The sequence below is a fragment of the Xenia sp. Carnegie-2017 genome, unplaced genomic scaffold (assembly GCF_021976095.1).
Source record: "Xenia sp. Carnegie-2017 unplaced genomic scaffold, XeniaSp_v1 HiC_scaffold_19, whole genome shotgun sequence".
In the NCBI taxonomy this organism is placed as follows: Eukaryota; Metazoa; Cnidaria; class Anthozoa; order Malacalcyonacea; family Xeniidae; genus Xenia; species Xenia sp. Carnegie-2017.
This window is the reverse complement of record NW_025813481.1, coordinates 12,404,065-12,419,178: the sequence shown is the minus strand read 5'-3', so window position 1 is coordinate 12,419,178 and position 15,114 is coordinate 12,404,065. Positions and strand designations below refer to the sequence as shown.

The following is a 15,114-nucleotide window of genomic DNA, read 5'->3' as shown; positions in this document are numbered from 1 at the left end:
TATCTCATGAGCAACCCTCTTGCTTACACTCTTTCAATGCTGTGAGCAGTGCTCTTACATTTTGGCATGTTGTCCATCTCTATCAAACCAAGTGTCCAACACATATCGTGTGGGGTTACCAGAGAATTTTTCAGCAATGATGTTTTCTTTACCTTGTGGCAAATTCACTTCTTTGTACAGGCTTGAAAAAAAGTCAATTTGAGTTCAGATAAGGAATAAAACTTTACTAAAAACATTTAGTTACCTAATAAAGATAAAACATCAACTGAGTTTAAAAAGACTTTAATTAATTTGAAAATCACCTTCTCCAGTCATTCTCTAATAACTCATTGCCTTCATTTAAGCGTTCTTCTAACTTTCTTTGAACATGGTAAGGTAGATGTGAACAGGTACTTTCAAGATTAAACATTCTCAGCTCAGTCAAATAAGCATCTATTGACTCCTGCTTGCCTGTTACCCAAATTTTTACGTCGGGATGAGTAGCTGACAAATCAGTGAGGTGAATTTGACTTACAGGATATGTAAAGGGATAAACATTTATATGTAATAACAAGGAGGAATAATTATTACATTTTTTACTGACCTCTTACTGACTGCCTCAAATCATAGGCGAGATCATCCTGATTTATATCTAAGGTTTCGAAAAAACATTGGAATGCATCAGGCCCTAAACGCGGAAGCACATCACATATAAGCTTTTCCACTTTTTTGTCGTTAGATGGCTCTTGCAACACAGCTCTGATGTTGACACCAGGATTTCTGCTTGTGATCGCCACATTGCTGGATAAACTTTCAACCATTTGAGCAACATTAAGTGATTGCTTAAATGTGGACAAATGGCTCACAAGAATTTGACGATGGACCTCTTTCATTCCAGGCTCTTCAGTTTCTCCTAAATAAGACAATGGTAAAATAAAAGGTTTAAAACTTTCTGATGTTTCTGTTTATATATACGATGGTTTTTCATTAAAACTTCTGTAAGTGAAGTCGATATTTGCATTCTTATCTTCTAGAGAATTATAAATCTTCAAAATGAATAAATAATAGACAGGTAAGCAAGCTCACAGTACGTAATATATAACAGTATAAGAAATAAAAAATGTCGTACTTTGCGTAGCACGTGGAAGTTTATCATTCACATTAAGTCCGGCTAAGTCAGCCAAGTATTCCCCAACCCATCTTTGAACTTTAAGTGTCGCTCTAATAAAGGATATAAATGCTTCATCTCCTCGCCGATGCAGCAAATTAAGAAGTTCCAAAGTACGAGCTTCAGGGGTGGATTCAGCTCGAATTTTGTCTTCGCAGTTACGATCCAGAACGTCCGTCATTTGTGGCCAAACAGCATCAACCTCAAGATTTCTTTTGATATATTCCCTGTTTTTTCTTAAAAATTTGCGATGCGCTTTAGACATCGCCATTATCACCGAATATCCGAAATACAAGCACTTCGATTTCGTTGTAAACTATTCTAGAGCTTTTCTACACCTAAACATTCCTTGGTAAAGTTACAATTCCCACTTCCCATTCATCGCAATGACAGTGGTAATGACGTGTGAAGGTTTTTCCCCCGCTGGGCCGCTTCCCCAACCTCGTCCAGCGTCTTACCAGGGTCCTGCTCTCCCCTGTTTTTCAGCAAATTTTCATCTTTATGAAGCAGCTCGATGAAGAAGAAATAACACTATTTGTCTTCTTTTTAACATCAAAATGAACAAGCTATTGATAGTTTGGTCGGTAAAGAAGTAAATGTGTATATTAGTTGCTGAATTATAGAGAAAATTCTAGCCAACACTGTATTTTGTAATTTTTTTGTTCTTGTACATTTGTACTTTAGGAATACAAATTGACTGTGATGACATAATGACTATTTATCATGTAATATTTTAAGACTAAAGTTAGTGTACATGATGTTAAATGGATAGTATTGCTTGGTATTGCCCTGGTATTGCCGATTTGCAATCCATTCTGACCAATGATTCTGACAGATGGGATACAATGAACTGGTCATTGGTTGGTGGGTTTCGGAATGGCCTAGTTGTTGTTGGAAAAATCATTCGTTTTGTATGAGAATTTTGAAATTTAACTATGCTGTTATGTTGGTTGAGCTAATGTGCATTTTTACATATACATGCTTCATACAAAGTAATTAATTTCACCCTTATAACCTTTGCTATCTCAGGTGGGATGACTTGACTGTCTATCAAGCAAAGTCACACTCTGTTATTTTTTAAGAAACATTTTCTTATAATGGTGAAAAAGCCATGGAGAAAAATCTTGTACGAAGAACAAAATTACCCAGATAATTATGTTGACGAGTCTTTCCTGTATGAACTGAAAAAAAATGGTAAATATTTGAGTGAAATCTAGGAATGGTAAAAGATCGATAATTATGCCTACGATTTGAATTGGATGCGTATAACAAAGTATATTTTTTAGTATACACGAGAAATTTTTATTTCTGGATTGTCTCCAATGAAGCTGGAAGAGTTTCAAAACAATTTAGCAGGTTAAAATCAGGCTATCTTTGACTATCATCCTGTTCGTCAATTCAATTTTTGGGAACTGTAAATGGTTGTTTGTTTACGACAGTGTCATATATTTTGCAAACAAACTTGATCATACTGACTTCGTCGTGACTGCTGTGTAAGATGGTCTTACTAGAAAAAACCTGAGCGTATTTTTACCATATCGAAAGAGGATTTTCAAAAAATTATGTTAACTATAGGTATTTGGTTATGCCTTCGAATGGTACGCAGTACTTTTACTTTTTACTATAGTATGTTTTCCTTTAATACTTTCTACATTTAATGCACATTATTTACAGTTTTACTCAAGCCTAAAATCAAAATTTCAGCATTAATGTATACGATTTGAAAGCATTTGCTGACTTAAAGCAAAAGATACGCAATATTTATTATTGCATATGTGTTCTTTACAAGTTTGACAACATAATAAGCTATAAGTTTCTTTTTACCATACGATAAAAATATGCCAAAGTCTCTGAATCACCATGATTCGTAGGTACTCTTCACTATCTTTGGATATCTGACAAATTGTTGATCTCGTCTAAAGATTTTTGACTATTGCTAGTACTATCACACATGCTTGAACCGTTATTATCAGTTGCACAAAGTTAGAAAATGATGCACCAGATACAAGTGGAGAGATTACGCTTTTTGGTAGAATATTTAAGAAAAGTGACACGTACACAGCATTAGTTTGTTGTTACATAGCTATTTACCGTTAAGATCAGCGTAATCAATAACACCTTCGCTTTTCTTTCCCTTGCCTTTTTCAAGTTTTACAGGATGTGTACTGTCCAAAAAATGTGTGCAACGGCAATATACAGAACTCAAAACATACATGCATTAAGTACAGTAAATGAAGAGGAGAACTAGAGTGAAAATAACAAATATAGTGTCATGGACCCCTAATTTATAACTTGGCCATCAAAAATAAAAACTCATTTCTCTGTTTTACTTGCAAAATGTTTCTTTAGAACAGGTCTTGCCTTCCAGTCACTCAATCTTATGGTTCTGTGAACTAGAACAGGCAGTTCCTTAAAGAGTTAAAGAAAATACTCTTGATAGTTTCCATGACAATTGTGGACGAGGTTTATCATGCCAATGCTGGCGAACGTTTCGTAAAAATCTTAGGCAACCTAACCATGTAGAGTCGGATACTTTATTGAAATGTTTAAAGACTTCATGATCGATACGGTCCATCAATCTATTGAAAGATTCAACTGCTCACAAACATCTGAGGTAAGAGAATGTCGAGATGATGTCTTTATTTCTGGTTCATTCCTAACATCACATAGCAAATCAAAATTCACCTCATCGGTTTGTAGATAAGGGTGTTTTAACGCTTCGTTGGCCGATGGTCTGTCTTCCGGTTTTAGCTGTAGCATCCACGAAAGTAGATCTTTTAGATCGACATTATCTATTTTCTCCAAGCCAACAGTGTTTCCTTTCAATATATTCTCTTCAGTTTTAAAAGGTTGGTCTCCTTTTGTGGCAACATAAAAAGCTACCATTCCTGCAGTCTAAAATAAATCACAACGTAATATGATGAAAGAAATTCAAAAAAAAGTTTTTAAACTAAAATTGCTAACAACTACCATTACATCCAACTCTGTTTTGTAACGTCCTTTGCCAATCGGATTTTTATCTGTACAAAATGATTCAGGAGCAATCCAATACGGAGTTCCCTTTTTAGCATTACTTACTCTTGTCTTACTTCCATCTTTCAATATTCGACTAATACCAAAGTCAGCTATCAGAAATTTTCCTTGTGCATCTCGGAGTACATTAGAAGGCTTTAAATCCCGATAGAGAATAGGATTTTCGCCACTATGAGGATCAGATAATCTTTTAAAATGTGTCTGAGAATTTCGGGAAGAGATTTTTGAAGATAAGCCAAACTATTGGATTCTGATTGCACAAAATCCTCCAGCGATTCTTCACATAGGTCTGTCACATTCTACTAAATAGACATATTCTGTTCCATTGTCTTCTTCTAAGTAGTAATAATTGACAACAAACTTCGATTCCTTTGCGTCTAATTCATTTAAAATTTCTCCGTGACATATGTGTTAAGATATGCTCTCATATTCTTCCTGTAATTAGTAAATAATTAAGTCAAGTATAACTAACTAAATGATTATTTTAAGAGATATTTATGAGCAATAATCACAATATTTATAAATAGTTCCTAATAGTTTCTGTTATTGCAAATTAACCACATTTAGTAAAGAAACAAAGATATCCATGTCTTTGTATAAATAGAAGTAGTTTAACCATTGTAAGATAGATCGTAGACAATAGACATTGAAGTTGAACATTAAATGTGATCGTAATAAAGTAAATGGTTTGAACCCGGGAGTATCGTTACATGTTTGTAAATGTCGATCGTCCAGGTTGGTATAGTCCTGAGAAGGATTTTTTTTGTTGTTGTTCACTGACGTTTCGACAACCTTAGCGGTAGTCATCTTCAGAGTCAAATGAGGAGTAAACATCAGGTTAGCCGTATTTGTTATCTGGTTCTTACGTCATTGTATTGTGTGTACTGGAAATGTGTATTGTCATTGTGAATTAGCGTAAAGTAAAATATTTTTATTTTTATTTGTGATGTGTGATTTAGGTGTGATGTTTTTGGTTGTAATGTGTGAGTGTCAATCGTGTATTGCCATTGTGAATTAGTGTGAAGTGTAATGTTTTTAGTCGATCGTTTGTTTGTATTGTGAATAAGTCGTTTGTAAGGTGCCGGTAATTGCTGTGATCTGTTCAGGAGGGTTTGTTCCAAGTTGGTATACCAACTTTCTAATGTTAGCCGTTGTCTATAGTCAGTACTGTAAGTAATGCATTTTGCCGAGTCCCAGTCAATGTTGTGCTTTGTGATTCGGTGATGTTCGGCAATGTGATTAGTTTTGTCTTGTTTCTTTGTAGCTCGTTTGTGTTCAGTATGTCTTATGTTTAAGTTCCTGCCAGTTTCCCCGATATAGGAGGCGTGGCAGTCGGAGCAGTTTATTTTGTAAACTGCACCTTGTCGTTCGTTGGGTTGTTCTTTGTCCTTTAAGCTCGTTAGTACTTGTCGTAACGTTGTGATTGGTTTATGTGCGACACGTATGTTGTATGCAACGTAGAAAACATTTCCAAGCTCATCAACGTTAATAAATTAGCTCTTACGCTAAGAAATGAATTTTATAAGTGAGAATAGTGAACGTTCATTTTCGTACAATTGTAAAATTACCATCATGAGGTGAAAAATCGTTGCATTCATAGAAGGTTACATAAGTGCAATTGTTTTGTATTTATTAAGCACAAGTAAAATTTGAACTTAGGGTACACAAACTTTGTCCAAATTAGTATACCGCAAATACAGCATAACCATAATATGAGTTTCTACGCAGCCGTATACATTTTCATTTTACTATTGTAAAACTTTAGGTCAGCCTTGTAACTTTAATTTCAGACTTCTTTATATAGACTGATGATACAGTATGTATTGTCCTGTACAAGCATCATCAGCGCTATACATAAATCTTCCATTGATGCCTAAAAGCGTAATGCCTACATTATAATTGTTACGTAAATAAATACAAATACTGTATTTTACAACCAATCGTTTAGCTTTACACAAGACAGGTTAACTGTGCTCACAAGGGAAAATCTAACTGCAGAAAAATTAATATACTTGTATATAACCTCAGGTATCATAACTTTGCAGATATACATATATAATAATAGAAAGAAAAGTGCAAAATCTATCAATTAATTATATTTCAGTGGTACAAATGTACATTTACATCATTGCTTCCTACATAGTCATAGTGATTAACTGATTAGCAACCCATGCAAAAACAACCACTAACAGTCATCATTAATCATTATTCTGCATTATTATACCAACTTGCAAAACGTCGTGCCTTCAGTAGTTTTGTTTCAAAACAACTCATAACCGCATTATAGTAAAATATCATTATTGGTAATGACGAATAAACTTTGGTAGTGAATTAAACCTAGGTGAGAATATCTCAAAATATATCCAATAAATCGTCAACACAAAATAATTGTTTTCAGCATGCAAGTACAATAAAAATAATATCTTCTTTATTACACCGTTCCATTGTTTTATTTATAAATAATTCTTATCAACATATATAAGGATATTGCATGACCATACGAAACAAAGAATATGAGAAGTCTTCAAAGAGATAAACAACTAAAAGACTTTATGCCAAGTGAAGATTGTTTCTATACCGATGAGATGTCTGAAATTGAATGGATCTGAAAGCATTCTCAAAACGTTGTGTAAGATGACCTAAGACATGTAGGAGAACATGTAAAGATAAAAAACTCTAACGCTGTTTTATTAACAGCAAAGATTTTCACAAAACAATGTTCTGCTCAACAACCACTTTTGTTAAGAATACATGTATTTGCAAAAAGTCCAATTGTTTTAGATATGCTCCATATTTTAAGCATAACATAATTGTGACCAGGGATGTACCGGGCGGAAAGCGAACTTTAAGTATAAATATCAAAGCCCAGCAAAGTGCTTTTAAAAGAGCCATTTAATGCATAAAAAGAAATATTTATTTAAAAGTGTAACGTTTCGTCTTGACTCTCAAGACATCATCAGACAATATTGAATTACAAGTATAGGGGAATATATATATAATAGCTATTTACATAATATTAAATTACATGGTGGGATGAAAACGTGTTAGTAAATATTGGATAAGATGGTATGACGTGGGATAAGTAGAAACACGAAAGAAACAAAAAAAAACCAAATAAAAAACAATCATAAAGTATATAGACATGAGGACGGACGAAATTAGATTAAAGCAACTGAAGGACAACGGAGTTTCCTTGGACGTTAAGAGATGGTTTCATTTTGTTGATTAAGAGGCTTTCGGAATAAGAGTTCTTCGAGTTTGATGAAGAAAGGCATTTTAATCCTCGAAGGTGGCGGTGTGTCCTGTGGATTTGCTGCGTGATAGTATGGAGGAATGACAGGGATGTTGAGAAGGTTTACCAGTCAAAGGGTGATGCCCAAATGCCTGGAAATTGAGTGCGTAAGTGGCGGGTGGTTTGACTCCACGCAATGATGCGGAGCAGCATCGACACTTAAAAGAATAGACAACACTTGATTTCAGAGCTTGGGGCACTTTGTCCTTGAAAGGAAACAGGCTGGAGAGGCGTTTGGTGGATTGAAAGAAGAATCGTATTTCACAGTGTGGGAAAGCGGCACGACAAAGACGATTGATTTGTGTGCGGATTTGGGATGAGTGTTGACCAGTAAATGGAAGGCCGAAATACAGTATACTATTCATCCCTCTAATGGAAAGTTCTTCACGTTAATATACAGAAAACCTACGTTCACTGGTCTTTTTACTAATTTCTACAGCCTCATCCCACTAACATATAAACGCAGTATAATATTATGTTTAGTTCATCGCTTCTTTAATATTTGCTCCACTTATGAAAACTTCCATACTGAAATCGAAAAAGCACGCAGATTATTTATTTCCAATTCATTTCCCTGTCACATATTTGATCACTGTGTAAAAATGTTTCTTGACAAAGTCTTTCAACCCAAACCACCTGTTCATACCGTACCCAAGAAAATACTGTATTTCGGCCTTCCATTTACTGGTCTACACTCATCCCAAATCCGCACACAAATCAATCGCCTTTGTCGTGCCGCTTTCCCACACTGTAAAATACAATTCTTCTTTCGTTCCACCAAACGCCTCTCCAGCCTGTTTCCTTTCAAGGACAAAATGCCCCAAGCTCTGAAATCAAGTGTTGTCTATTCTTTTAAGTGTCGATGCTGCTCCGCATCGTACGTGAGTCAAACCACCCGCCACCTACACACTCGAATTTCAGAGCATTTGGGCATCACCCTTTTCACTGGTAAACCTTCTCAACATCCCTGTCATTCCTCCATACTATCACACCTTAAATCCACATGAAACACCGCCACCTTCGACGATTTTAAAAAACTTTCTTCATGCTCAGACTCACAAGAACTTGGTAGCTCAACAGGTAGAACGGCGGACTAGTGGCCCCGAAGGTGCGAGTTCAAATCTCGTTCAAGTCACATGTTTTTATATGCTTGTAAATGATGATCGTCCAGGTTAATAAAGTCCTGAGAAGGACTGTTTTTGTTGTTGTTGACTGACGTTTCGAGAACCTTAGCGGTAGCCATCTTCATTAACCTGGAGTCAAATGGACTTCATTAACCTGGACGATCATCATTTACAAACATATAACGATACTCCCGGGCTCAAACCATTTACTTTATCACATGTTTTTCATGTGCATATTAAAAACCGTGTTAGGATTAATATACTATATATATACTCTGATGATGGCTTTGGAATAAAGCCGAAACACGGTGCCATCCAGTAAACTGCTATAGTGGCGAGAACCTTTCTCACTCGTTAAATTACATATAACATCATAAGAAAAGACTACTATCGTCAAGATTCATATTTATAAACTTGATTTAAAACAAATTAAGTGCAATGGTTTACTTTCACCAATTATGATGAAGCTATCACAATCAAGGACACTTTAAACTCAGTAAAGCAATGGGGTCTTTGTCAATGTGAACGTAATTGGAAGTTACTTTTTCCCGTACAAATCTCTACCAAGAAATTGAAAAGCATAAATCAAAACAAAATCCGCTTATTGTAATCACAGCAAATGGAACGTTTTATAGTATAACTGTTTAATGTTTGTGATTAACCATTGATTGCAGTCGACTACATTTAAAAACAACACAGGAGATTCTAAATTTGGACAACCGAATCAAACAAGGCGCTACCATGCAACACTTAATGAGAAGAAACAAACCTTAAGGGTATTGGCATGTAAGATATACAGTATTAGAATTTAGAATAGTCCGTTCATCTAAAATGCAAGAATTCATTGAAAAATGTGATATTACGCGTGTCAATGACACACTTCATTGCATAACTATTTAAGATGCAACTATTTAAAACAACAAGAAAAAGATCTTTGTTCAATCGATACTAGCGATACCGAGAATTTGTCTATTTTTATTTTCCTATTATCATTCTAACCGAATTTTTCCTGGTAAATGTTCAAATGGTAAATGATATTACGCGTGTCAATGACACACTTAATTGCATAACTATTTAAGATGCAACTATTTAAAACAACAAGAAAAAGATCTTTGTTCATTCAATACTAGCGATACCGAGAATTTGCCTATTTTTATTTTCCTATTATCTTTCTAATCGAATTCTTCCTGGTAAATGTTCAAAATTATTTTTTGTTAACTGTAACTAATAAGAGACTGAAAGATATGTGTTAAAAACAGAAATCGGGGATTTGTACATGGAATTAAAGACTGTTACGCTCAAAAAAACTAAATTGAATTTGTGAAGTCTTTTGTTTTGTATAAAGGTAATAACAAAATGTTAAGAGTTTTTCATTTAGGCATTGGAAGTTCGATTTAATCGCCAAGAGACTGACTTTCTATCTTATAGAAAAACCCAATACAAACTATTGGCGATTGAATCAAACGCCTGACGCGTGAAATGTTCTTAAAATGGTTATTAGGGTATTGAAAGAATTCACAAATGCTATCTAGAATAGCAACGTGTAGTTTTTATCCAGTAAAGAACATGTCACAACTATGTTTGTAAAAATTCTCTCACCTTTAAAAGTTCCAACAACCTCCACTTCTTCACCGTTTTTGCTTCCGTCTGACAGCACGAATGCCTTCTTCTGCAGCTCGTGACCTTGAGAGAAATTAATATTTCTTTTACAATGTAGCATTTTAAATTCAAAAGATCATAGATGGAAAAACATGCTTTATGGAGATTTCTCTAAGGAGATTTCGTAAATGACTGCATTTCAGTATGCTCACAATCGTCTACAAATAAACAGTTATTACAAATAAACATTAATTCCAATAAATCTTGCGTAAATCTACCAATAGCAAAACACAAATTGTTTATGAATGGACTGTTTCTTAAATTATTCAACTGGAATTTTCTTTATATCATACTGGATGATGCCTTGGGCAGCAAGAAAAAATCCTTACTTTATCGTTTCTGTCACCAATTTGTTGACCTTGTAACTGTTCATGAAAAAACTTCGGACATTCTGTGAATTTGACAAAATGCATTAACAAAAATAGGTACGCATGGGTACACGTGGGAAGCCTGTAAAACAGGAGACGCAAAAAGATTGAAACAAGTGGAGTTGCAGTCACTTTAACACAGGATAAGAATTTTCTAGTGTGCATAAATTTAACAGTTCACAATTGTTATGAGACCATCCGGCAATTGCGATGAAATATGAGTTATGTTTGATCCCATTTATCTATGCTTCAAGACCTGATAATTAAATTCTGTTTAAACAATATTACTATTTTGAAACATTGAATTCATTGATTCACAACTTGTTTTATCATGATACTTTGAACTCCTGATAATAACAACAGAACATTATTTGTAGGGGATTGAAAAAAGGTTTGAACTTTTTGTAAATAAGAAATATGATAAAAAGGCAGTGCATAGAGTGTCATCACAGACATGATGTCTGCCACTCTCTTGTTTTGCATAGCCTAATTTCTCTGACAAATAAAATAACTCACCATCAATGTTGCAAACAGACCAGTGAGACCTCTCCCAGAAAATTGTACACCTCAATATTAGTGCAAACTAGATAGACAGTAATGAGTAATTGTAAACAAACATTAAAAATACTCATTGCAGATACATTTTCATTCAGTGACTGTGTCCAAATTATGAAAAATACGCATGAATTTAGCATAATAATAATGGAATCCAACAATTATATACTTTTTTGGAGCCCATTTGCAGATAGTTGAGGTGTTTTTTGATTGCATAACAAAATAATGTGTTAATGAAAACTATTAGTAAGAAATAGCTTTAGGTGAACTTATGTAAGGAATTCTCTTTTCAATAATACAAAAATCAGGTGCACCTTTACCTTACATGAAAATATGATCTTTGGCCGACTCTAACCAGCAAGGGCTAATTTTTCCAAAGTATTTTTCACAACAGAGGAATGTCTTCAGGAGAATGGGCCTGAAATTAAATAAGCAAATACTTGATTTAATAAAGTTCGATATAATTACTGGTAAACAAAATAATAGCACATAATAAATGGTTAAAATTTCTCAACTAAATAAGTCTTCATTTTCAACATATCACAAGTGCTTGATACCTTCATATCAATCACCAACAATTTACACATAAATTCATTCAATTTTCCTTGAGCTTCAAAGAAATAATCAAAAACAAATCCTAAAACACTTCTCCAATGTTTTTCCAGAAATATATCCCACAATTACCCATGACATTATTTTGTTTAACCTTGGACATTCGTTTACTGGACTATTTAATGTCATGGCATTTTCATTTGATCTTAGTATAATTGCATTAATCATGTCAGATGATACCACAAATAAAAATAAGCCTTCACTTTGTAGCCCTTGTTCAAGCTTTCATTTAATATCATACTGCAACTTATCTCACTATATCTCATTCAAATTTAATTATAAATTACATACTTGAATAATTACAAGCTAATATGCACAAAACCAACAAAAGAGCCTGAAGGAGAAATTTTATCTACAACCATTAACCAATACCTGCATAAAACTATTTTCATTTAAGTTCATTTTGTAAATATATATATTTTTGCCAACATTTAATAAAGATGTTTCCATTTGAAAAAAATTCAAAACATTCATCTTACTTGTCCACAATTACTTTCTTCAGTCGATAATAAAACTTATTATTTTTCCATGGCCTGATGTCTTTTGAACAGCCACAAACGTCTGCCATCCACAGCAATCAAACACAAGTTCCTAAACTGCATAAATTATCGGTGTAAACTAACAAACCAACAAGAGCCTAGAGAGGAAATTTGATCTATAAAAAACATTAACCCATATATATCCATCATATATCATATCTACTCACATTGAAGCGTTGATGATAAACAAACTGTGAATCATTGTGATATCTATATATACTAAACCTATAATAATACTCATTTTAATGTCACTACCGACTCACCCTGAATGGTTGATGATAAACAAACTGTGAATCATTGTAAAATCCACAGTTAATAAAACCTATAAAAATGTATTTCTCCTTTACTTAACAAGCTTAATGGTTATAAAACTATTTTCATCCAAGTCATTTCGTAAATATTTATTTATATTATTGCTAACATTTAAACAACATTTAAAAGCGATGTTTCCATTTAAAAAAATTAAGATTCATGTAATCATCTTACTTGTCCCCAGACCACTGAAGACTCAACGGCCTTTACCAGCTACCTTACCTAACTTATCTTTAATTATGGTCGTGAAGATTTTCGTCTCAATCCCATGATCCTAATTGATAACAAGTCAATGAATTGTAAGAGTCCCAAACAGTTATAAAATATAACGACAGATGAAATACCATGCACTAGGTACAAGGAGAGATGTTCTGTTTTAGTCGATTTTAATTTTGTTTAGAAAAACGTATTTCGAGATAGGAATGGACCGTGACTTCCTTCAGTTTTTTATGCACATGCTACAGAGTCCCCGGAATCTACAAACTTTCTAAAACCTTAAACATAGACTGCATTCTGGAAAACAACTTTGTTCAAATCCTGAATTTAATAAATAAGTCTCATTCTACTCGCTACGAACGCCCTGCAGTGTGCTAGCTGTTCGAATTTTGAAAGCTGGTCATTTGCATCATACAATATGATTTATACCAAAATGCTGGCAACTTGATTCTATTGCTGTATGAAATCTTTTTTAACTTATCATTAACAACAAAGCGTATGTCACTTAATTTTATCAGCTGCTTTTCCACCCAACTGAAACTCGCAGTCTGGCACTGTAAAGTATTTACTTTGTTCTAATGTTATAAAATAGATTTGACTATGTTCTCGTGGAGTTTTAAGAAAACATATATCAAAGAATAATTTTCTACTTCTTTCCAGCAACCCAGTAAATACCTTTGCATTGACGCAAGAAAAGAGACGATCATAGCTGAGCCATCAAAAACACAATTGGCGACAAAAACTGGTCCACATGATCTACCATTTAATGTTAAACTAAAGCATTCACGAAAAAATATACGACCAAACAAACATATGATTAAAAAAGTGAGCATGTATTTTCATTTACACTACGATACTCTTCAGTATTAAGAATTACAGGTCGATCACGGTTTGTCTCAGAAAACGATAATCAATGATTGATTAATGGTTATTGATTACACATTTAAGTGTAGTGTACAAAGAAAAGTTAAAACAAACGACAAACCCGATTGCTAATTACAAAATAACATTTCTGTTTTGTTTTCTTTAGACGACCAACCCCAACAGCCATTGCAAGTTGAAAACAAGACTAGCAATAGAATATGTTCGTAGTCTTCTCGGATAAACCACCACAAGATCGTCCCGTATCTCGACAAAATGGTTTGAGAAAAATGGACCGTTGAAGACTCTCTTTTCCCGTCAAGATTTCTTTCTGAGCCTAGCGTTGCCAAATGTCTAGGCATCCAAAATGTAAATTCCCAAATTGAGGATTACGCTTTTCTTGAAAAATCTTATCGAGGGCCTTTTTGGAGAGCTAAGTAATTTTTTATTAGCATCTCTATATTGAGATGAGCAGATATTTCTGCAAATGAAATGTCGCAAAGTTTTATCATCATTTTGTTTAGCTTGGATTTTTTGTGCTATTCACTTCTAGATTGCTTCAAGAACTCTTTCGATGGTTTTCAAGTTTATGAAAACGTCCAAAGTCCGGATGTAACAAGGTTTTCTTCGGCCAGCCAACGAATCTCTCAAAACATCTTGACCGTTGATCTTCGTAGGCAGTCGCTGGCAGAACAATGTGAAACAACTCAACTAGATCATGGTGATGGTGTAAAAGAGCATGATAGAAATGACTTTGCACAAAATCAACGAATCATTTCTATAAATGAAGAAGCAAATGACAACGTTATTGATATTCATGATTCTAATGCTTCCAAACAGGCAGCTGGTGTTGATGTTTGGACTGGTCAACTTTCTAAAGGTGAAAGGGATTTAGATAACAGGAAATCACGTAACACAGATCCTTTAAATAGAATCTATGATGCAGATATTCATAATGTTAATAGCTCACATGATGATAAGGACAATCATCTAAAATCAACTCACTGCAATGTGGAATTATCTTCCAGTGATAGCGTAAAAAGTGACGACGTTTATAAATATGTAATCATTAAAAAGTTATCAGTTTCTTCAAGAACGTGCTACTCTTCGACAGAAAATGACTTTAATTTGCTGGAGAATCGTGCTTCACAAAACAACACTAAATGCAGAGGAACAAACATGTCACTTATTAATTCAACAGAAGAAAACAAAGATGACTCTTGTAGTTAGAACAAAACAAAGGAACTTTTAAAAACGGTGAGACCAATCAGCTTGAAATTATTGCAGTAAGGAAACCCGTGAATAAGCTATCAAGGTAAAACTTTAAATTGAAAACAAATAATCAGGAAATTTCATAGAATATTCACAAACCTTGTTTTTTATTTAGAAATGAAAA

At 34.0% G+C, this 15,114-nt stretch overlaps 2 protein-coding genes and 2 long non-coding RNA genes across 4 annotated transcripts in view; all 4 read right to left on the bottom strand.

Moving 5' to 3' along the window:
- The window catches only part of LOC124438153, a 281,486-nt gene that overhangs the window by 186,566 nt on the left and 79,806 nt on the right, over window positions 1-15,114 (bottom strand). The window lies entirely within an intron of this gene.
- Window positions 13-1,610, bottom strand: LOC124438174. The gene is made up of 4 exons (XM_046988191.1): window positions 1,109-1,610; window positions 584-892; window positions 303-483; window positions 13-181 (listed from the first exon to the last, which is right to left on the bottom strand). Exons 1-4 carry the CDS (start codon window positions 1,416-1,418, stop codon window positions 55-57), a joined length of 927 nt encoding a protein of 308 aa, XP_046844147.1. The 5' UTR covers window positions 1,419-1,610; the 3' UTR covers window positions 13-54.
- On the bottom strand, window positions 2,675-11,298 carry LOC124438192. Its single transcript, XR_006946001.1, has 5 exons — window positions 11,140-11,298; window positions 10,585-10,646; window positions 10,196-10,279; window positions 4,118-4,615; window positions 2,675-4,042 (listed from the first exon to the last, which is right to left on the bottom strand). It is a non-coding gene; the product is annotated as an uncharacterized LOC124438192 (long non-coding RNA).
- On the bottom strand, window positions 11,563-12,541 carry LOC124438201. The gene is made up of 3 exons (XR_006946010.1): window positions 12,497-12,541; window positions 12,270-12,386; window positions 11,563-11,596 (listed from the first exon to the last, which is right to left on the bottom strand). It is a non-coding gene; the product is annotated as an uncharacterized LOC124438201 (long non-coding RNA).